The 25,148-nt window shown below is 32.9% G+C and overlaps 1 protein-coding gene across 8 annotated transcripts in view; it reads right to left on the reverse strand.

Moving 5' to 3' along the window:
- Positions 1 to 17,609: 17,609 nt before the first annotated feature.
- LOC139484740 (H(+)/Cl(-) exchange transporter 4-like) overlaps positions 17,610 to 25,148 on the reverse strand; it is a 70,546-nt gene continuing 63,007 nt past the window's right edge. For 7 of the 8 annotated variants that reach the window (XM_071268653.1, XM_071268656.1, XM_071268651.1 and 4 more), the window contains 5 exons: positions 24,938 to 24,996; positions 24,189 to 24,296; positions 23,685 to 23,803; positions 22,221 to 22,315; positions 17,610 to 18,610 (listed from right to left, as the gene is read on the reverse strand). In XM_071268653.1, coding sequence (XP_071124754.1) covers positions 18,520 to 18,610; positions 22,221 to 22,315; positions 23,685 to 23,803; positions 24,189 to 24,296; positions 24,938 to 24,996 — 472 coding nt within the window. In that variant the 3' untranslated portion in view covers positions 17,610 to 18,519. The remainder of the gene's footprint in view (positions 18,611 to 22,220; positions 22,316 to 23,684; positions 23,804 to 24,188; positions 24,297 to 24,937; positions 24,997 to 25,148) is intronic. The other variant, XM_071268655.1, reaches the window with a different exon arrangement.

Raw genomic sequence — 25,148 nt, forward strand, 5'->3', positions numbered from 1 at the left:
TTTTGTTTAATTTTCATAACATTTGATTGAGGCAAACTTAAGTTAGAGAATGGAAACTAAAATTCAGCAATTTTTCCAATTTGTAAAGGGCTTCTAGAACAGTAAAAATTACTGCACCAAAATTCAAACTAGATGTGTGTTTTGTGGCAATAAACATATTGTGTATAAGTTTCATAACATTTATTTGAGAACAGAAACCAATTTTGGGACGTATGAACGTAGGTCCAGACGAATAATAAAACTCAATTGCCTTCTGTTACGGCTGGGGCAAAAACAGTCATATTAGAAACATTGCCTAAACAATAAATGCATTTTTGATATCATAGGAAATCTTTATCTGCACTATTTGTTAAATCTTTGTATATACCAACCTCAGCTATTGGGTATTGTCCTAACTTGGAATTCGTTCTATATCTACACCAGGCAATACTCATTTCGTTAAAAAAAAACTTCCATATAAACCCTGAAAGAGAGCACATGTGATAATGTTATTAATTTTGTTGCGATGCTACAGCTCACAGTTATAACAGAAATCAAAATAGGATAAAATTAAGTATAAAGATTTAAAGACTTATCTAAGATCTTGTTCTGACATGGAGTCTTTAACTATAATTCATGTGTGCCAACAGCTATTGGAGCACAGTTTAATAGATTAATGGAGCATTGTGTTGACCTGTTTGCACCTTAAACAAGTTGTCAAACTTTTGGCGTATTTCTTAGATGCATATTTTTTTTATTAGTTATTATTGGCTTTGAACTAGCTGTCAGTAACTGTGGGTACTCTCAGGTTTGTATTTAGTGTCTTTTTGTTGTTGGGATGTATAAATACCTGTCCACGTCCATTCTGTTTTTGTGAGATGTATTTCTATTTGTAACCATATGATGAGTTACGCCTTTTTAAACTGATTTTAATAGTTGGATCTTATGTTGTACTTTTTAACCACTGTCCCAGGTTAGGGGGAGGGTTTGGATTCCGTTAACATGTTTAACCCTGCCACATTCTGTATGTTTGCGCCTGTCTTAAGTCAGGAGCCTGTAATTCAGTGGCTGTTGCTTGTTTGTGTTACATATTTGTTTTACTTTCGATTTTTATACATAAATTAGGTTGTTGGTTTTCCTGTTTGAATTGTTCTACATTGTCATTTCGGAGCCTTTTATAGCTGACTGTGCAGTTTGGTCTTTGCTCATTGTTGAAGGCCTTATAGTGACCTACAATTGTTAATTTCTGTGTCATTTGGTCTCTTGTGGAGAGTTGTCTCATTTGCAATCATACCACATCTTCTTTCTTATATTCAAGATATTAGACAAAACTTCTAATCTCTGTCATATTTCCTGTACATATACATTTGTAATGCCTCTGGATTAAAATTGCCTGTATTCACCCCTAATGCCCCTAGGAATATAAACTGTGTTCTCACCCCTAATGCCTCTAGGAGTATAAACCGTGTACTCACAACTTATGCCCCTAGAAATATCAACGGTATAAGTTCCTGTAAGTACTCAGCCCTATTGCCCCAAGGAATATATTAAACGGTATAAGTTCCTTTAAGTACCAGGGTTCATTATACTCTACATAAAACATCACAAGATGATCATTGCCAAATGGATTAATTGATCTGAGTACAAATGCAGCTGCTAGTGCACAGAAAAATTATCTCCACAGGGTCTTCAAAGGATAATAGTAACTAACCTACAAAAAGTACAAAATTAACTTTGAATCAAAATTTAAAATAATTAAACAAACAATGATTAAAAGATTTAAAACGGGAGTTTTGATCTCATGCCATAGATGCTCTATTCATTGAAAATATTAAAGCATTTCAAAATTTAAAAAAATTTACAGTACCCAATATTTTGGTATCATATTACTTATGTAAATTCACCTGAGAATGAACAAACAATTGATTATCATTTTTTTTCAATAACCTATTTCTTGTTTGATGCCTTGAAAGTTGAGAAAAAAAAAAGAAACTTACTTCCTCTAAACTAAACAATACTCCACCAATAGGAGCACCAAACGCCACACTGACTCCAGCTGCTGCAACTGCTGATAATATATACAAAAAATAAATGATTTTTATCTCTTCATAATAACATTACATAGGTATCTCTTAAGAATATGTCACTTTGAAAGGCAGACAAAAAGTTGGAGGCATTCAAAGATAGAATTATATTTCCAAATAAAACTCAACATTCCTGACTGCATGTGCTCCATATAAAGCATAAAACAGAATGTAAATTAGACAGACTTGTCAAAGTGTTGAACATGTGCACATTTGTGGTATAAAGAGCTTCTCCGTTTCAATTAAAATCTGCTCCAGCAAAACGCTTCTTCAACTTCATACTATATTGGCCTTTTCGGTGTTTTTTTTCCCAGTCTTACAGTTGAGTCTTTTGTAAATGAAATGTATATCTGGCCGTAACATGAATATTTCAATCGCTATTTTTCGCACATCTTCCATCACTATATATAGTAATGCCGTAAAGCACAGAAAAAGAAAAACCATCAATTGATCACTTGGCATGAGCACAGGGGTTACCCATCTCAATAAAATTAAGCTGACTTTTGATTGGTCACTTTCTCGACATGGCACCTATCAATATCCTGGATTCGTTACCAGTTGTAAAAGCAATAGGAATACAGGCCCTCATAAATAGAAAAGATTGATAATGGGAGGGACTGAATCATCAAAGTTCGTCTGACCTACAAAGTTTTAAGCATAGTTAATTTGACGATGTTTATTTTAAACCCTAATAAAATTACAAGAAGAATACATGTACATGTCATGTCATAATACATTTACCTGAGAAAAGTGAGACGGATATTTTTGCACAACAAATAAATTGGAAAGGGACTGATGGAGAACGACTAAAGACCAGATGGATGAATAACTGAAGAACAGATGAATGGACAAGGTAAATGCAATATAGCCGCCACTTTTAATTGGGGCAGTGAAGGTAAAAAGAAAGCTTTCAATTCTTTATAAATATAAAGTTTTCAAAAAACAATAAATATGTTTGACTTACCTCCCTTTTCTTAACTTCATTGGAGCCATATTTAGGAAATAATTTTTTTTTTAAATTGCCACAGCATGCAGCAACATGTACAAATGGTCCTGTTTGACGTAAATTTTACATTGAGGTTCTGAAAAAAGAAATCACCAATTCACCAACATTCCAACTGACTCCATTTTCAGAAAACGACATCTGTAACAAACATAAACTTTTAGCTACCGCTTTACAAGCAGAGCCAAATACAATGAAAGTCCAAACTATGTACTGGCTTCCGAAGCTACACAAAACACCTTACAAATATAGATTTATTTCGTCTTCAAGCCATTGTTCCACTACTAAATTGTCTATTCTTCTTACCAGCACACTTGGTACAATTAAAAACCTGATAATAAATTGTTCAAATGAGGCCTTCGAAAATAGTGGAATTAATTACTTTTGGAGTGTCAAGAACTCGTTGGAAGTACTTGATAAATTGCATGCTTATATTGGTGATTTTAAATCTGTTCAAAGTTTTGATTTTTCTACCCTGTATACCACATTGCCTCACATTCTCATTAAGAAAAAATTCACACACCTAATTAAATGGGCATTTAAAAAGTCAGAATGTGAATATATATGTTCAAACTCTTCTAGGTCATTTTTTAGTAGCAATAAACAAAAAACTATGTCAATTGGACATGCTTTGATACTATATATGCCCTTGAATTTTTACTATATAACATTTTTGTTCGCTTTGGAGATTCCGTATATCTTCAGATTATCGGAATTCCAATGGGAACTAACTGTGCACCACTTATTGCGGACCTGTTTTTGTATTGCTATGAGTTACAATTTATGACAAAAATAAGCAAAGATCCATCGAAACAACATCTTATAAACAAATTTAATAATACTTTTAGATATTTGGATGATATTTTGGCTCTCAATAATGACGACTTCATTATGTATATTAAAGAAATTTATCCTGTTGAACTTACTTTAAATAAAGCTAATACTAACAATGACCACTGCCCTTTCCTCGATCTTGATATCTATATCACTAACGGAAAGCTAAATACTAAAATTTATAATAAAAGAGATGATTTTTCATTTCCTATCGTTAATTATCCATTTTTAGATGGTGACGTTCCCTTGTCACCATCTTACGGTGTTTATATATCTCAACTTGTACGATTCGCTCGTGTATGTAACAATGTTTTAGATTTTAACGAGAGAAATTTATGTATTACTGAAAAATTATTACACCAGGGTTTTCGATATCACAAACTAGTCAAAACATTTACTAAATTTTATCATCGGTATAAGGACATCATTCGTAAATATAGCTTAACATGCAGACTTCTTATACGTTCAGGTATTTCACATCCAATTTTTTATGGAAATATTCTTTATAAAGCACAAAGGTGTCAGTATTCACCTCAAAAACTAACAAAATCTTTGAATAGACTTATTAAGAAGGGATATAGTTACGAGACTGTTGTCAGGTCATTAAAGATTGCATATTTTGGCGTTAATATTGATTCACTTATAGGGTCTTTGCATCGGAACTAAACACATTTATTCAAAAACCAGTTATTGGCATGACACGGGTTATGTTCTTCTCATATATGTTATGATGGTATGATACTAAACCCCTAACGGGAAGGATTGTGCCTGATGTTCATATGATGAAATCATAATCTTTCAGTCAGTTTAATTGAAGTCTGGAGCTGGCATGTCAGTTAACTGCTAGTAGTCTGTTGTTATTTATGTATTACTGTCATTTTGTTTATTTTCTATGGTTACATCTTCTGACATCAGACTCGGACTTCTCTTGAACTGAATTTTAATGTGCGTATTGTTATGCGTTTACTTTTCTACATTGGCTAGAGGTATAGGGGGAGGGTTGAGATCTCACAAACATGTTTAACCCCGCCGCATTTTTGCGCCTGTCCCAAGTCAGGAGCTTCTGGCCTTTGTTAGTCTTGTATTATTTTAATTTTAGTTTCTTGTGTACAATTTGGAAATTAGTATGGCGTTCATTATCACTGAACTAGTATAAGGCCAGCTGAGGGACGCCTTCGGGTGCGGGAATTTCTCGCTACATTGATGACCTGTTGGTGACCCTCTGTTGTTGTTTTTTATTTGGTCGGGTTGTTGTCTCTTTGACACATTCCCCATTTCCATTCTCAATTTTATATTTGTTTAGGGGCCAGTTGAAGGACGCCTCCGGGTGCGGGAATTTCTCGCTACATTGAAGACCTGTTGGTGACCTTCTGCTGTTGTTGTTTTTTTCTATGGTCGGGTTGTTGTCTCTTTTAAACATTCCCCATTTCTATTCTCAATTTTATCTTCTTTACCAAGACTTAATTCAGCTGATACAGCTAACATCATTCCTACAGACTTGGTCAATAATGTCCACTTTCCTAAATATCCACGAATAATAAATCCACTTAATATTGTTTTAATCTGTAAGATAAATATATTTTTCGATTCAAAAGTTTTAATAAGATGAAATTATTACTATTTCCAGTTGCAGCTCTTAATCTATGGGTACCAGTATGTTTCCAGAACTAATATTGGAATGTCAACCTAAATTTTCAGTTTCTGCTTATGAAATGTGTAAACACGAAACACAACAATTTGACAACCTTCACACTGAATGGCAGCCCTTGGTCAAAAATGATATGAATCAGCATTTTAATCTACCAAGGGTGTACAGGATAAGACTGAATCATGATCCTGGGCTAGCAAAAATGACAGAAAGTATGTCATTTTTCTTGAATTAAGCGTTAAATCATCATACTATTAGTGTTGCTGTTCGAACTTCAGCTGGTTTCATATCAGCATGGGGAAAACCAGGTGCTCTGCAGAGCGCAGCTTTATTTGACCGCAGAGGTCGAACCCTTAACAGTTTGGGTAAGTATGGACATAACATTCAAGCTGGATACAGCTCTGAATTTGGATTGTGATTAAATAGTTGACACAGCAAAGATTTCTGACACAGAATGAATGTGGTCTAATGATCTTAAATACATTTTTTTTGCCTTTGAGCAATTCACTTTGCCGTTGAATATTAATCCCCTAAAACAAATATTTGAAGAAATTTTCTTTTTAATTTCTGAAATCTGAAATGAGAAAATTGTACCCAAGGAAGCAATTCGCCGGACATAAAAGAGGGACGAAAGATACCAAAGGGACAGTCAAACTCATAAATCTAAAACAAACTGACAACGCCATGGCTAAAAATGAAAAAGACAAACAGAAAAACAATAGTACACATGACACAACATAGAAAACTAAAGAATAAACAACACGAACCCCACCAAAAACTAGGGGTGATCTCAGGTGCTCCGGAAGGGTAAGCAGATCCTGCTCCACATGCGGCACCCGTCGTGTTGCTTATGTGATTACAAATCCGGTAAATAGTCTAATTCGGTAGGTCAAATTCATGAAAGGGAAGGGGATTGTAGTTACGACGTGAGGAACATATCCGATATCATTTGTGAAATGGTTATTCCATAACGGTCAACCAACTCGTGATGGCGTCCGTAAAATTTACGAAGGGATGATTTCAACTTCACCATTTGGAACTCTTGATTTAATAGCTTCCTTGTGAGCAGTAACCCTCTATCAAGAAAATCATGATAGGAAATGCAAGCACGGGAATATCGTATCAATTGAGAGATATATACCCCGTATGCAGGTGCTGCTGGAATGTTGCTACTTAGAAATGGAAAGTTCACAATTGGAAAGCTGAAATCATCTCTTTTGTCGTAAAGTTTTGTCTTCAACCGACCCTCATTGTCAATTTCTAGATGTAAGTCAAGATATGAAGCTGACTTAACTGTATCTGTAGTATCCTTTATCTCCAATTCGATGGGATAGATGCGTTCCACATAGTCACCAAATTTTGAATTGTTTAGTGAAAGAACGTCATCTATATAGCGGAAAGTAGAGTTAAAGGATATTGCTAACTTCTTATCTTTCTTCCTAAGAAGTTCCTGCATGAAGTCAGCCTCATAATAATAAAGAAACAAGTCAGCAAGTAGAGGGGCACAGTTTGTTCCCATTGGTATGCCGACAGTCTGTTGAAAAACACGTCCTCCGAACGTAACAAATATGTTGTCAATCAAGAAATCAAGCATCTTGATAATATCGGTTTCAGAGAATTTTTTGTTTGAATCAGAGTGATTCTTTACAAAGTAGGATTTATCCCTCCCTAAGACAAGATACTTGTATCTACGTTGGCCATTCTTTTTTATGAAGCAAAGTAATACCAACTCTTTTAATTTGTCTTTAAGTTTGGAATGTGGAATACTTGTGTAAAGAGTAGAGAAGTCAAATGTTTTAATACTGTTACAAGATGAAAGAGAGTTAGATTGTATGTACTCTAAAAGATCTTTGGAATTTTTAAGTATCCACATCTGATTCACGCCACCTCTAGAATAGGCAGTTTCACAATAACTTTGAAGCCCGTCTTTGATTGCTGATAAAATGGATGTTAATAATTTAGAAAGAGGTTTTGTGGAGCACTTGGAAGACCCAGCAATATACCGCTGTTTGTAAGGACACTTATGTAGTTTAGGTATCCAATACAGTGATGGAAGATCCAGTTCTTCATCTTTGGTTGAAATACCAAAGGAACAAAGAACAGACCTATGATTATCCAGGATTTCCTCTTTGGTAAGTGTCGTGAGGGTATATGTTGAGTTTCCAAGTGAATTGTCTATACCTAATTCGTTTATCAAGCAATTAATGTAATGACTTTTACAGACAAAAACGATGTTATTTGGGGCTTTGTCTGCGGGGACAACAACATATTTATCATGGAGGTCGGATAGGTGTTTAGCAACATTTGGGTCTTTAAAAATTGACGTAGCATGGGCATTGATGGACCCATTCAGTTTCTTAATTCTGATTTGTATTAAGGACCTCACTGCCTTTATCCATTCGGATAGAGTGTCTACGTCTTCCTTCTCGCGCTTAGCCCATTGCCTGGCATAATCCTCGACTGAATCCATCAAAATTTTAAAGTTGTATTTCCAATTGATGGATTTAGGCTCACGATATTTCGGACCTTTCGATAACACGTTTCGTAGAGAAGTGTTATTAACAATGTTAAGGTCACCGGTAATAACGTGGCCAGCGGGATTATATGTGAATTGGGAACTAGCACAAGTGCAATCAGGAGGTTTAGACTTGAAGTCGTCAATATCGAGATCCTGCAAAACGCGTTTGTAATTGAAAATTTTAGTTGCAATAGGTTTGGTATAGGTATAAGAAATTATTGGTACAGACTGGTCTTTAAAATAAGGAGGTATTTTCGATTGAACTAATTTATAAGTGACCTTATCGTGACCCTTTCATAAAAATCTGGTGATCGCAATAGGCATGGATCTGACACTGAAATAAACTATTATCTGATTGTATATGTTAAACAAGTGCTCAATATCCATGCTTGTTTGTTGATTGTTGACAACGGGTGACAATCGTTATACTTCGGATTCAAAATATGAACTTTAATTACCTGCCGTATTTTCACAACAACACTGACTGATTGAAAAAAATTATATGAAATTTATGCGAAAAAAATGATAAAATTATGCACAGAAGACTAAGTTTATAATATATGTATGCATTGGTTCAAGAATTGGAATAACATTGCTTGTTTTGGGCCCCTTTAAGGCCCTTAATTCCTAAATGGTTGGTCCCATCATCCCAAAAATCAATTCCAAGCTTCCTTTTGAGGTATTTAACCTTCGAAATAAGTTTCATGTAGATCTATTCACTTAAACTAAAGTTTTTATCTGGAAACCAATGTGTCTTCAGACGAAGCAGACAACGACGACGAGGACATCATACCATTATACGGTCCCAAAATTTGTTTGCAGTCGTATAAAAATACTTGTATTTTACATTCTAAGAAATTTTCAAAAGGAGAAAGTGAATGTAGAAACATATGGTGTGGCAAAATACTATAACCCCTATAGACCTGAGTAAACACAGTAATGTCAATATATGGCTCACCAACAACTCACCTCAGGGGTACCTGAACCACAGGAATAGGGAGGAAATAATGGAAAACAATGAGGCTTACATAGCAAACACTTCAATCCACAGTACATATAACAGGTACTGTACATTGTATGTTGTATCATGGCTCACCAACAACTCACCTCAGGGATACATGAACCACAGGCATAGGGAGCAAATGAATGTACAAACAATGAGGCTTACATCCCAAATACTACAGCCAACAGTACATATAACAGGTTCTATACATTGTGTGTCGTATCATGGCCCACCAACAACTCACCTCAGGGATACCTGAACTACAGGCATAGGGAACAAATGAATGTACAAACAATGAGACTAACATAGCAAACACTACAGCCCACAGTACATATAACAGGTAATGTACATTGTATGTTGTATCATAGCTCACCAACAACCCACCTCAGGGATACCTGAACCACAGGCATATGGAGCAAATGAGTGTACAAACAATGAGGTTAACATAGCAAACACCACAGCCCACAGTACATATAACAGGTTCTGTACATTGTGTGTCGTATCATGGCTCACCAACAACTCACCTCAGGGATACCTAAAACACAGGCATAGGGAGCAAATGAATGTACAAACAATGAGGTTAACATAGCAAACACTACAGCCCACAGTACATATAACAGGTTCTGTACATTGTGTGTTGTATCATGGCTCACCAACAACTCACTTCAGGGATACCTGAACCACAGGCATAGGGAGCAAATGAATGTACAAACAATGAGGTTAACATAACAAACACTTCAGCCCACAGTACATGTAACAGGTTCTGTACATTGTGTGTTGTATCATGGCTCGCCAACAACTCACCTCAGGGATACCTAAACCACAGGCATAAGGATCAAATGAATGTACAAACAATGAGGTTAACATAGCAAACACCACAACCAACAGTACATATAACAGGTTCTATACATTGTGTGTCGTATCATGCCTCACCAACAACTCACCTCAGGGATACCTGAACCACAGGCATAGGGAGCAAATGAATGTACAAACAATGAGGCTTACATCCCAAACACTACAGCCCACAGTACATGTAACAGGTACTGTACATTGTATGTTGTATCATGGCTCGCCAACAACTCACCTCAGGGATACCTGAACCACAGGCATAGGGAGCAAATGAATGTACAAACAATGAGGTTAACATAGCAAACACCACAGCCCACAGTACATATAACAGGTTCTGTACATTGTGTGTTGTATCATGGCTCACCAACAACTCACCTCAGGGATACCTGAACCACAGGCATAGGGAGCAAATAAATGTACAAACAATGAGGTTAACATAGCAAACACTTCAGCCCACAGTACATGTAACAGGTTCTGTACATTGTGTGTTGTATCATGGCTCGCCAACAACTCACCTCAGGGATACCTAAACCACAGGCATAAGGATCAAATGAATGTACAAACAATGAGGTTAACATAGCAAACACTACACCCCACATTACATATAACAGGTTCTGTACATTGTGTGTTGTATTATGGCTCACCAACAACTCACCTCAGGGATACATGAACCACAGGCATAGGGAGCAAATGAATGTACAAACAATGAAGCTAACATAGCAAACACTACAGCCCACAGTACATGTAACAGGTACTGTACATTGTATGTTGTATCATGGCTCGCCAACAACTCACCTCAGGGATACATGAACCACAGGCATTGGGAGCAAATGAATGTACAAACAAAAAGGCTAACATAGCAAAATCTACAGCCCACAGTACATATAACAGGTACTGTACATTGTGTGTTGTATCATAGCTCACCAACAACTCACCTCAGGGATACCTGAACCACAGGCATAGGGGCAAATGAATGTACAAACAATGAGGCTAACATAAAAAAAACACTACAGCCCACAGTACATACAATAGGTACTTTACAATGTATGTTGTTTCATGGCTCGTCAATGACTTACCTCCGGAATACCTGAACCACGGGCATATGTAGCAACTAACATAGCAAACACTACAGCCTACAGAACATATACTAGGTACTTTGCATTGTTTGTTACATATCGGCTCACTAAAACATTACCACTGTGAAGCCCTAAACCACAGACATAATAAACGTATTATAATAATAATATACAAACAAACAAAAAAGCTAACATGGCCATCAATACAGCTCAGATTACATAAGACAAGAACTCTGAAACTTAAATCTGCCGTTTTTAAAAAGATTCCTATTTCTGTAAGTTAGTTCTAAAGAATAAAAACAGTTGAGTTTGTCAAGTCTGCAACTTTAGTCTGTGAAAGCTCGAAATAGGGATACAGATCTGGCAGCGGCGGCGTTAGCTAGCCTCTTAATAGTTTAGAAGACCTGGATCCTTTATATGTTTCAATTTGTTATATGTCCATTTTCCTTGACCCCGTTTTAAAATATCTTCCTTAATATGAGTAGCAGGATAACGATATTTAGTATGTGCCTACCTTGCAAGGTGCTCATGCCCGTCAGACAGTATTTACTTGACCCTGACCTCATTTCATTGATCAGTGAACAAGGTTAAATTTTCATCACTATAAGCAATAGGTCTCATATATTTTTTGTATAGAATGATTGTAAGGTATACATGTCCAACCGGCAGGTGTCATCAAACCTTGGCCTCAATTTCATGGTTCAGTTGTTATAGTTACTTTTTTGTGTATTGATCTGTTGTTTTAATACTGTATGATTAGTGTTAAATTTTTGTATTTTGGTCTGTATTTTATAATAACATTAACAATATCAATAGATCAATTAAATGTGGTGTCCGGAATGATTGTAAAGTGTGTATGTCTGACAGGCAATTTTCATCTGACCCTACCCTCATATTCATGGTTCATTGGTCAATCTCTATTTTTCCTGGTTTAGTTTGTTTTTAGATAGTATATGCAAAAGGTCATCTATATTCAAAACATGTTATGGTTATGAGGGGTACATGACTGTCTGGCAGCATTCATCTAACCTTGGCCAATTTTAATGGTTCAATATTAAGTTTTCCTGGTTTAGTTTGTTTCTTCGATGCGCAATAGGTCAATTATATTTTTAAAAGCATATTTGGTGTATGGCCGGAGTGTAAGGTGAACATGTCTTTACAGTTTATCTGACCTTGAACTCATTTTGTTGGAAGTATCGGTACAAATGTGAGGTTGGCTATTGCTATTTCAGTGAATGCACACAAACAATAATGTCAAACTTAAGATGCAACATTGTATATTTATCGATACCAACAGATCTCTCGCAATTGTCACAATAGTAAAAACGTCCCACAAATTTGTCAATTTATGTTGTGATCAATTGACCAACGGTGTATCACCCTACTAATAACATACAATTTGTTATTATTTCAATTCTTCATATAACAGGTAGCTTCTTTTTAGGTGCCTTTGGCATAACTAACTTGCTGTTGACTAAACAACACTTCCTCATTAGGAAGTGCTGATAATATTTAGAAAACAAACTTAAATTATGTTATAGCATCAAGAATACAAATTGCTAGCCGAGTCCTTTTGGTAAAATGTACTGGACTTATTTACACGGACATCAATGTTGTGTTTGGGGATAATTGATTAACTTTAATACGGATATTTATACGACAGTTATACAAGCACCAGATACTTATTATTTCAAATAAAGGCAATAGTAGTATACCGCTGTTCGAAATTCATAAATCGATAGAGGAAAAACAAATCCGAGTCAAAAGTAATCATTTGTAATATATCTGAGAAGATATTTCCCTTTAAAAACATTTTTTTGCTTAAATATTCTCTCCTGACACAGATTTTTGAATTCCGAAATGATATCGTTGAATTTAATGTGGAAACTTCGTCAACAAATATTTTAATAGGTATTGCAGAATCACAGAAATGGTCAGACCTGTATTGTTTTACACAAAACGAGATAACACAGATTTCTGCGAAACCTGCATCTAGCTCATAGTTGCTGCTGCGAGTGTCATATTAGCGGATAGCACAGTATTGCAAAGTATCAAGTTTGAACCTGTCCAAAGACTCAATTAGCAACTAACATTGTTACTGTGAAGATCAGCTCCAAATAAGGTTTTGCATGCATTTTCCTTTGTTTATATACAGTACGCTTTTATTATCATTGCTTAAGTTACCAGTATTTCTCATATATTTGATAGATGCCACCAACAATACATTGAATTATTCAGTATAACATAGTTAGCGGGACCAAAAATGTTTAACAAATATACCGAACTCTATGGTAAATTTAAAAAATCCATAAAAACTGGAATTAGTGAAAAGTAACTCATTTTTTAAACTGGTTCGTACAGACAAAAGATAATTGATATCATCTTTTATGTTACTTCAGAAAGTATGGTATTAAGACATCTATAAAGAAATAATGGCGACATGAAGAGGGGAACAAATCTTCCCCATAGGCAAATCAACTAAAATGGAAAATAGAAATAGCTAATGTGTAAAAGAGACATACTAACCAAAGAGCAACAAGCAGCCAAAGGGCACCAATGGGTCTAAAAAATGCAAGAAAAACCTGCACCCGGAGACGTGCTCTAGCTAGCCTCTAAACAAAAATTGAACTAGTTCAGTGATTATGGACGACATACTATAAACCAAAACATACAAATGAATTTTAATGAAAAATTAAAAATCAAACAAGATCTAGACTAACAAAGACCAGAGCCAGCTAGGTCTAGGCGCGAAAATGCCACTTGGTTTAACTTGTTTTGTGTTTTTTGTCATGGTATTACGACAGTCACAATCCTCAGTTTTAGTTAAATGACATCACATTTCATATCGAAACTGAAAGTTTTATCTAACAATAGTAGTTCTGAAGCACTGCGGCAGCAGTGTATAGGTATTCCTGTGACTGACCAGCAATATACATCATGCATAAATACAGGTCACTCCGAATTATTCAGATCTTTATTTATATTTTGTTTCAAAACAATACAACATCAGTTCACTATTCATAAAAACACACATACTTCAACTTTCAGCATGTATTGATCAATACATTAACTAACTCGTCAATGGTTAGAGGTGAAGGACAATGTCATCATCACGCGTCTATTGTAAGAAGTGAAGGCCAATGTAATCATTAACTTTTCTATGGTACGAGTTGAAGGTATGTCCACCATTAATTCTTCTATGATAAGGAAAATTCATTGCATTATCTATTATTTTACTTGGTGTTTTCATAGGAGACGAGCATGTTGACAGTCAAAAGTTGAATGGATACATACATGGCTTCATAATGCTTTAACAAAAGTTTAAACAAATTATACAAAGCAAAATTAGTCTCCTTTTTAACTTTTACTTGAAATCAAATAATCTAAACTCAAAAGAAACAAGTGTGACTATATTTTTTGTTTCCCAAAAAGCGTGTCAGATGTCTTTTACTGGTGAATTTATTTCACTTGTGTGTATCAAATTTCCTTTTACTCAAAATTTTCGAATTTATGCAATCTATTTAAAGATTATTAAATTTCATAAATGAAAAGTTTTATTGTTCTTTAATCTGTTGACCAATATTGGTTTACAATGGCTTGTGTTTGCCTAATTTTGCAAACAGATTTATCTATTTATAGTTTTGAGATGATAATTCAATTATTAAAGGTAGTATCATTAATAAACTTAAAAAGCAGGGTTTAATTTTCCTTGAACAAAAACATATAAATAATAAAAAGTCAAATTGAAATTAAAAAAAAGATTGTTTCGTCCTGTCTCAGTTGTCTCCTCTGTTTCATCAGTTCAAACAACACTTACTTGTACAAATATGATACAAGACATCAATCATGTAAAACATGATTTTTATTAAAGATGACTTTGAAATGGGATTCATGGATTGACGATGTGGTACATTACAATGCATTTAAATCTGACAAAATCATGATGAAACAAACTACAATAATACCTCCTATCTCACATGTTTTGATATTTGTTTTAAATTTAGATTTCCAGACCAAAGACTAAATAAATAGACGTGTTTGATTAAACTTGACATGTGGACCATTAAATAAGGAACACATGAAAATAGAAAATTATTACTTGATCCATATTTGGGGACTTTACTAAGATATATGTTTTTAAACAAATAGCCCACATCAATTCATTTTCATTACACTGAAAATAATATCTATATTGAGTAACCCATATAAACATACACTTACCCTACATCATACAGATTCACATTCAGACTGATATAAAATAAATTATACACTAACACTTCTATTAAACATGTAAAAAAATAATCTCCTACGAAAATCACATAATGGTTTTTAAAATAATATATAACTGGAATAGATATTTTACCTTTTTTTTATAAATAAAACCCAATTTTCCATAAAGTTTACATAAAGTTTACATATAAAGTAAACAAGGAGTTAATGTCTTATGTTATTGCTCATTGATTAAAATCAACTAAAACGTTAATAACACCTCAGTGTGTTTTATTTCTTTCTATGATCGTATGTGATTGTATCTTGTATGTATGTACCTCTTGTTTTACATGTGAATGTGTCCCAGTGCTTTTTAAAATAAAGCATATATCGGGACTTTCCGTTTGAATTTTCCTCTGAGGTATTTTTGTGATTTTACTTTTTTGTACATATTGCTTCTTTTTATATCTTGAATTTTCGATGAGAGGTTCAATCACATTTAATTTTGGCAAAGCAAATAAAATTGAGAAAGGAAATGGGGATTGTGTCAAAGCAACAACAACCCAACCATAGAGCAGACAATGTATGTATTGCTAAGCAATACAATCAAGATTGAAATGTTATGTATTTTACAGAATCAGGGAGTTAGTATTTTCTATTTCATACTTCAGTGAATGGGAATCTAAATTAGAATCTTAACCGACAGTTTTTCTAATTCATTTCGCAAAATTGACATTAAGAACTAAAAATGATTACTAGGGGTATCTTAATATGAAGGATGTGCATACAACTCATCTTCTTGAGTGTTTCTATATAGTATAGCATATGTCTAGAAAGCATCTAAAAAACTTTGCAAAAACAAAAGCAGTATGGACTTTCCAATAATGAAAGAACAAGGATGAAGGAACAAAACAACTGATATTTGTAATCCCTATACATTACTTTTTTGTACAGTTTAAACATGATGACAGATACATAATACATAAACTAAAGCATAATAAATATTGATATTAATTACATACAGTTAACTCAGGTTATTCAGTAAACATAAAATTCTACTAAAAAAGATTATCACAGCCAAATCGAGCCAAATCTGCACATTAAATATCAGTTTGTTACGAATGATTAGTATGTACACTAGAAATAAGAATTATTACTTAACACACACAAATTCACAGTACAGCAACCTAACATGGTTTTATCTATAATTACAGTATTCATATCTTGAGTAAATGTTATAACATTTTGTAACCATACACATCAGCCCATACATACTTAAAATGATTGAATGTGTTTATTTTACAAAACATAACAATAAAACAAATAAATGTGACATTTATAGCAATTGTAGGGAACCCGGGTCACTGATTGATAAACCATCAAACATACAGAGGAAAATACAACAGAACTACCATGACTACTGTAACATGTATAATGTTGACCTTATTGAGTAGGATTACTATGAAATTGAATCTGGTATCCCTTGAACTAGATTTGGGTAGATGTTCCTGAAATAGGATTTGTGTAAAACTAAATCAGGTATCCCTAGTACAGAAGTTAAGTAAAACTATACAAGTATTTCTGGACGATGTATCCCTAAGATAGTTTTAGCATAAAACATGTCAGCTGTCCACACTTTAGAAGAAATGTAAAACTAAAACAGTTATTACCAATGTTATTTCAACTGATCAGGCGGAGTTTATGTTTTAATTTGCATAAGGACAGTCTATTTGAAGATGTGTGTGATAAGGATGATTGCAATATAATTATTACTAATTTCTAATTACCTATCAGTGTCATCAAATGAATTTACAAAACAATGATTGCACACTTTATTGATGAGGTTATTCTAAAACGCCTATGTTAAGATGGACTGGTTTATTATGAGCGAACCGGCTAGACTCCGCCCAGTCAAGTGAAATAACTTGAGTAATATCTTCGGACAAGTTAGTGATCCTAAATCCCTTAAATGGGAAATGTGCAAAAATAAGTCAGGTATTCCTAGTATAGTAGTAATGTAAAACTACACCAGTATTTCTAGCAAAGACTTAAACCATGTATTAGCATAAAAACATATCAGCTGTCCAAACTATAAAAGCCATGTAAAACTGAAATGGTTTTCTCTGGACAAGATTATGAATCCCTTAAATGGAAATGTGTAAAAAAAATGTCAGGTTTCTTGAATAGGGTAAGTAATACTATGTAATTTCTCGTTAATCAAATGTCTGTTATCAATTTTATTATAACCATAACACAAACAATTGCCATGTGGTTTGATTTATAGAATAACAATCTTTAGTTTAATCATTGTTTAATGTCAAGGTTTAAAATTAGTTTATGATGGTGAGAATTAAAAGACTGCCTTTTTTTCAGAAACCGTATTCAATTTCTCCAATGTATTGCCACTTTTGTTTTCTATTTAATTTTTCTTTTTAAAGATTCTGATAACCTTTCAGAAATTTTATTTAAGATAAAAGCAAATGACAATACAATTATTCCATAATTTTCCTTCAAATCATATATCCACATGAAAAGAAAAAATAGAATCTAATGTAGATACTACTATAACGTCACTGGGCTTCTAAAATGTTGTCAATTACAAAATTTTCAAGAAAAAATTATCTCACAAACAGGCTTTGAAAATTTTGACAAAATGCATGCTTCCAAAATGTCGTATGTGAACACGAACATTTTTGTAAATAGCAGTGAAATAAAAACTTTGACATTTCTGAATTATCCAAGAACTTCAATTATTTTCACAGAAATAAAGAAATGTACAATTATTGTTTTCCCAAAGCCATTCTACAACGATTTTCAAGTTTTCATACAACATTTTGGAAGCAAACTTTACAAACAACTGACATTGGCAATTTTGTAATACCAAAGATTTCCTCCCGCCCAGACCATTGATGTCAAAAAGTATTTTTAGCCAAAAAAGTCACATACGACATTTTAGAAGCCCAGCGACAATAAACTTTATGTTTTTCTATCACACACACACATTATTAATTCGTGTTTACTTATGTTAACAACTTACACATAGAAGCATATAAAACAATTCTACTGAATAATAACACAGCACACAGTCACATGACAGAGGACAATGTGGAATGAATTCAAACAACCAGGAATGTATCTATCCTTATAAGTACCCGCTCAATTATATATCTCACATCTCTATCCTTACAACAATAAATTATCCTTTCAGCGTTTACATATAGCAATGTATCTTCCTAATCATTTGTTGTCCTCTCAGATAGAATATTATCCACACATTAAATACAGAGGAATGTTGCAATGACAACAAACCAGGAAGTTAATTAAACAATATAGATTCAGGATCCTGGTTTCCTAGTTGTGCAACATGCCGTAAAACATCTTTCTTTGTTATAATACCCAGAAGTCTTCTGCAAGAAATAAATTATAAAAATATAAATAACTATTTGATGTATGACTATGAACAAATTTAATGTGTAATTAAGTAGGAAAAGGACCATCTCATATACCAGCTCGGATGTCAAACTTTTATTCAACAACAAATTAATCTATAATGACAAAGGTCATTCATTATTCAATTTTTTGCATAAACTGTTAGTTTCACCTTTCGGTAAATTGATGATGTACTGTCTCTTAATAATAATAGATTCAGTGATCACTTACATTTAATATACCCAAGTGAACTTAAAATTAAAAATACTACTGACACATATAAATCTGCTTCATATTTAGACCTTTTTCTCGAGATGACTACTGATGGTAGGTTCAATATCAAAATTTATGACAAACTCGTTGATTTTAATTTTCCTATAGTCAACTTTCTATTTCTGTGTAGCAACATCCCAGTGGCACATGGAGTATATGTGTCTCAATTGATACGTTACTCTAGAGCTAGCTCAAAATACGTTGATTTTGTTGAACGAAGGATACTGCTATCTCAAAAGTTGCTAAGGCAGTGCTATGAATCAATCAAATAAAGGTCATCACTCAAGAAATGTTACGGCCGCCATCATGAGCGGATTGGCCATTATGAGCGGATTGGCCATTATGACAAAAGTGTGTCAGAAATCATATCTGATATTCTTCCTCAGTCATAATAACCTTCCATCATTACCGAACTGAACAAAGAAATAACACGACAGGTGCTGTTTACAGTGCAGGAAATGTTTTCCCTTACTGAGCACCTGATTTCACTCCCGGTTTTGAGTGGACTTCGTGTTGTTTTTTATTTCTTTTTTATAACTGTTGATGTAAATGTCTTTTGTTTACTCCTTGGTTTTGATTGTTATTGCCACTACTGCATATAGTTGATGTGCATAATGAAAAGTTTGTCTCACCCTGTTTATATGCAATTTCCTTCATTTTTCTTCCAATTTTGTATGTTCAAATTGGTTTGAAGGGTTTTGGATATTGGTAAACAACTATAACTTATATCCTTACAGCAAAATTAAATTGGTATGAATAATTTTAATCAACAGATCCCTAAACCTATAAGATGTAAATAATGAGAAAAGAGACAACAAAGGTGTAGCTTAATCTTGTTAATATCTTGAGAAATACAACTGAATTATATTCAAGACAAATGTGACCTTTAAATTTAACAATTTAAAAAAGCACTGATTCCAAAGAAATACATCAAATCTAAAAACAAAATCCATTATAATTTTTAAGCAAAGTATTTAGCACTATGGTACCATGGCGTCATTAGGACATGAGGATAAAACAAACCTTTAGTCAAAAAGGATCAGAAAAATTAATACAAGAATCGATGGATAAAATCTGTTGTAGAGTCGTCACTGGTTCAGACGTACTTATAATATAATTATTTCTGGAACTGCAACTTATATTAATTTGAAGAATCCTTTACAACAGATAATTCAGCTGATCTGTACTCATGTACTGTTCTACGATGCTAGATTAAAACTGCAGAGGAAAGGTAACACCCTGTCACAGAAAGCTCCTTTTTTAAGAACCTAGGTGGTTAGTGGTCTAAGGTGTGGGTCACAGTGCAATGTGACTTGGTGCCACGATATCTCAGAAGCCTAAGTTTGAATTCAGGAGAGGGAAGAACAAAAAATTTGCTGACGCAAATTTACAGATCTAACAGACTGTTGAAATGATCAAAAGTAAAAGGTTTATATCTTGTAAAGTTTTATATAAATCTATTTAAGCCATTTTGAAAGGGGGTCCCAAACCCAGGATAAAAGGGGAGGTGTGTTCCAACTATATGTCACAACTCAAATGCATCTATTGCCAAAAAACAGGGGTCCAACCCAGAAACCCCTCTAGATCTGCCACTGCTAGCACACTCAAGTTTTTGTTATTAAAACAATATCTGATAGCTTATCAGCATAAGTTTACTCTAATAATGACGCAATATGTATAAAGCGTTTTAGGTATGACAGTTAAAGTTATGTAACTGGAGAAAAAAACAGCAGTATATAGATTTTATTAAATTGATCAAAGCAAACTTTAGTAAGTGTGCAATGTATAAAAGATGCCCTAGATCTTATTATTAAAAGTAACTTTACTCTTGAACGACAGATCAAAATGCTTTCAATTCAAATTATATTTAAATTTCATAAGGAAGGATAAACAGACAGAACTCTTGGGTATACTATACTAAGTCCCTAATCGACTAATAAAAATGGAAATTCAAATGTATCTCTCCCTTCACCTTAAAGACACATTTCACAGCAAAACATCTTAAAAACAGTTAATATGATAATGAATAAGTATTAGATGTGTCACTCACACAAGTAGTTTTCAAATTGTTAATAATGAATTAGGACTTTCGCAAAAATAGAATTAATACCTGATTTGTATGAAATACGTTTAAGGTAAAGAAGATAGGAAAAGTCTTGTAACAAATCTAAAGAACACAGATAGGGTTATTTATGAAAGCTAGTTTATTTATTTTTAATATGATTGTATATTTAATGAACTCCAAAGTATTATAAAGATGTATCATATACTGCATATTCATATCGTAAACTTGTAAATGTTATCATTCACTTATGTATTGTAATAATGTATGTATGTAGTGTAGCTTTAACACCAAAAATTTCAAAAAATTTAATTAGAAAAAAATCTGAAAAAAAGTACATGTAATTGTAACCAAAAACCAAAAAATATCTATCTGTACTACAATTGTATATAGGTTAATAATAAAATAGTGCACAGAATCAGGTATCAATTCTTCTTTTAGTTTGTCATGTCCATTTTAATGTAATGGTTGTATGTACATTCATTATTTGAGGAAAAGACAAGGCAATTAGGATAATATGTCAAATAACACAACACCACAGTATTAAATGTCCACATCAAATGTTTACCCAACAGATAATCTCTTTTTCTCTTGTTTGCAGTAAAACTTTCCTTTATTATAGAGTTGTCTGTTGCTGCAATTTTGTTTTAAAGAGTAAAATCAAGAGACAACATGCAGCAACAGAACTGAACGTTTTTGTTTCTCAGTCCTTGACAAAATATTTATTCCTGTTTGATTACTTATAATAAGAAAATTGCTAAAAGTACATAAGATGTACTGAATTCTTTTATTAGAGTTTTAAAAATTTTTTTTTTTTAAAGCACACACAAACACAAATGTGTGTACCTAAAGTGTTCAGACAATGATATCAATACATTTCAATAATGATGCATTCTGATCCAGTATAAAACGTCTATATTTCTGATCACTTACAAATGAAAATAATGGAGTTTTTTTGTCCAATAACAGTACATCAGGTGAATTGATGATTTTCTCAGAGGTGAAAAAAACATGCTGATATAAAACTAAATATGTTGTGAAATAATTTCATTGCCCAAAGTTTGTAACTTATAAAATATAAGCTTTCCATACATTTTTAGAAGGACGTTTAACCATTATAGGTAACTCATGCACTTTTAATTTAAGTTTTCTTTAAAAAAAAAAAACAAGAACTACAATGGCTCCTACCAAAAATGTGTTTCAAAGGTTTGTCTGAATTACAGATATCTCAAAATTTCTTAAATAGGACTTACCCATTATGAGTTACTAATGTCTGTCTTAATCCAAGTTTTCTGAACATTTCGACAACTGTTTCCATTGGAGTTTGATCAGTTATTGTAATAGGTGCCTACAATAATAAATTCCCGTACAGAATAGACCATAATATTCATTGTTTCACATCAAACATTTTTTTGGCAAAACAAAAAGTCAATACTTTCAAACTTGATCTTAGATATATTTTGATTCTTTATTTTATTAACTTTATGAACATTGTCAAATTATTTATAGTATAACTAATCGCCGTATTTGAATATAAAAAAATAAGACAACGCGTGACCGAACGACGCATGGATTAAACGAGTGCGCAGCACGAGTTTAATCCATAGCGGCGTTCGGTCACAAGTTGTCTTATTTTTGATATTCAAATACGGCGATTAGTTATACTTTTTATTACATTGTCAAATGGCTTTTTTTTTATGAAATTAATGTAGAAAATGTAAGGGACTATATGTTTTTCCTACGCATTTACATGATTTGTTTTGATCCGACGTTATCAACGTCTTGACAACGCCTATTGTTGTATGACGTCAGAGAGTGAAATAACCACGTTTATTTCACATGTGAAATTATCGGTTTTTATTTAACTGGGAAATCAATGTAATTTATTGCAACCAATGTAATAAATATTTTTCTTTGCTTTATTTTTTTTTTAATTCTTATTTCTTCCTCTATTTGAGGAATGGCTAATGATTTTCTGTCTATGAAGAAATAATTTAACTTTGGATGTAACACGTCTTCTGATTGGCTGATGATTTTTTGTTTATTAGATCAAAGACATTATTTTGTCATGTGACTGTGACATCATCAATGTTTTTTCCTGGTTTACCCTGGTTTAAAACAGAATTTAGAATTGAATTATAAGAAATGACTGTAATATTTTTTCTGTCTATTCGAAGTAACCTAAAAAATGTGGTGCACACTTTAAAATAACCTGCATAGATAGTTCAGTGTGCAACACATTTTTGATGTTATTTCTTTATAGACAGAAAAAGTATTACAGTCAATCCCTAAGTAACGTACAAAATGTGTTGCACACTAATTAACCCACTATTTTAAAGTGTGCACTACAATTTTGATGCTATTTTGAATAGACAGAAAAATGTAACAGTCATTCCTTATAATTCAATTCTCAATTGCATTTTAAGCCAGTTGAAATCATGAATGTCAAGGTCACATGACCAAAATATGTCTATGAGCTAATAAACAAAACACTGTCAGTCAATCAGAAGGAGTTACATCCAAAATTAATTTATATAAGAAACGGCCCTATTATAATTTTGGAATCTGGATTATAAAGTTTATCAGTATTTTTTTTCATACTAAATATCATTGTATTAATATAGGAAGTTATTTGGGAGGATTGAATGTGTTGTTTATCCAGTACCAATGTAAGTCACCATCAAATGAAAAACCAGAACCTTTAACATAAAACTTACCATATCTAATATTTTTCTCAATTTAAGTGGAGCAGGATCATTAGGATTATTTGGTACTTGACTTGAAAAATATACTATAGAATTACTAACTACTCCTTCTTGATTTTTTCTTGCATTAGCTGTAAAATAAATCAAGGATCAATAGTAAAAATTTGTTTCAAGTCTTAGTATTGAACCAAATTGCATTGAGACTAAGATTTACAAACAAATTCTAAAAAGAGACTGGTAGCAAAAATCTCCTTCTTAGTCAAAAGAGCTCTGAAACATTTGCATTTGGTTTATATTGGCTTGATCATTGACCAGTTGTGTCAGTTTACTTTTGTGGTTTGAGCCTTTTTTGGCAATTACTGTTTCCCTTTTTATAAAGATATTGATTCTGTTTCATTTCTTCACGGTTTTGTGTAGCTACTTCATAATGGATAGCATTTCAATAAAAGTAGTGAATTGACAATTCAGTAAAACTTTCAAATTTTAATTCCTTCTATTTTTATAGCTACATCTTACCAATGGCTAACATTAAATCTCTTCTTAAAACAAAACCAACGAGATATTGTGATTCACTTGATAATACTACAGGGAACCCATTATGACTTGTATCTCTAAATATGGCTTCTGAAATAGAAAGTTTTTCACCTTTAAATGAAAAATACAATAAAAAATTTGATGTGTTTGAAAATAATTCAACAAAGGAAATTTATCAAATTACAATTCTTTTATTAAACGTTTTCAAAACAATTTCATTTAAAATAGCGCCTTTCCATATTCCTGCTGTCTAAGTAGTTGGTAAACAATGACAAATCATGTCAGTCTTAGTGTTTTGCTGGTACAGTATTTTTTTCCATTCTGTAGCACAAAAAACAAATTGATTATTTAGTGATAACTTAGAGTCCTCGTGTTTTTCAGTCCATATAACAGACCAATATGAAATTATTGAGTAATATAGTTATATAAGAAACTATAACATTGTATAAGTTGTTAAAACATTTTGGGAATTGTATGACCAGAACACCCTTATACATATGATATAACAGTATTGTCTTTTTAAATGGCCGTACATTGACCTATAATGGTTTTTTTAAATTGTTATTTGGATGGAGAGTTGTCTCATTGCCACTCACACCACATCTTCCTATATCTATTAGTCCATGTTCTTTACCCTCATTGAATTCTGTGAAATAACACAAAGATGTGTATCACTTTTTCAAGACCCAATACAAATATCAAGTTTATCAAATTCAATTATAAAATCTTACCCACTTCCTCTACAGTCATAGAATCTTGTGTTATTACACAAAGTGGTGGATCATTTCTCCTGAATAAAGAAAAAAAGTTCATGATTGATATGATGTACAATAACAATGAAAACTATATAAATGTCTTTTAAGATTTGTCTGAGGGTTATGTATCAGTGTAAGTAATATTATATTCTTTATTTTTATTTGATTGTCAATTTTGATACAGAAC

The sequence above is a fragment of the Mytilus edulis genome, chromosome 8, assembly GCF_963676685.1.
Source record: "Mytilus edulis chromosome 8, xbMytEdul2.2, whole genome shotgun sequence".
Taxonomy (NCBI): Eukaryota; Metazoa; Mollusca; class Bivalvia; order Mytilida; family Mytilidae; genus Mytilus; species Mytilus edulis.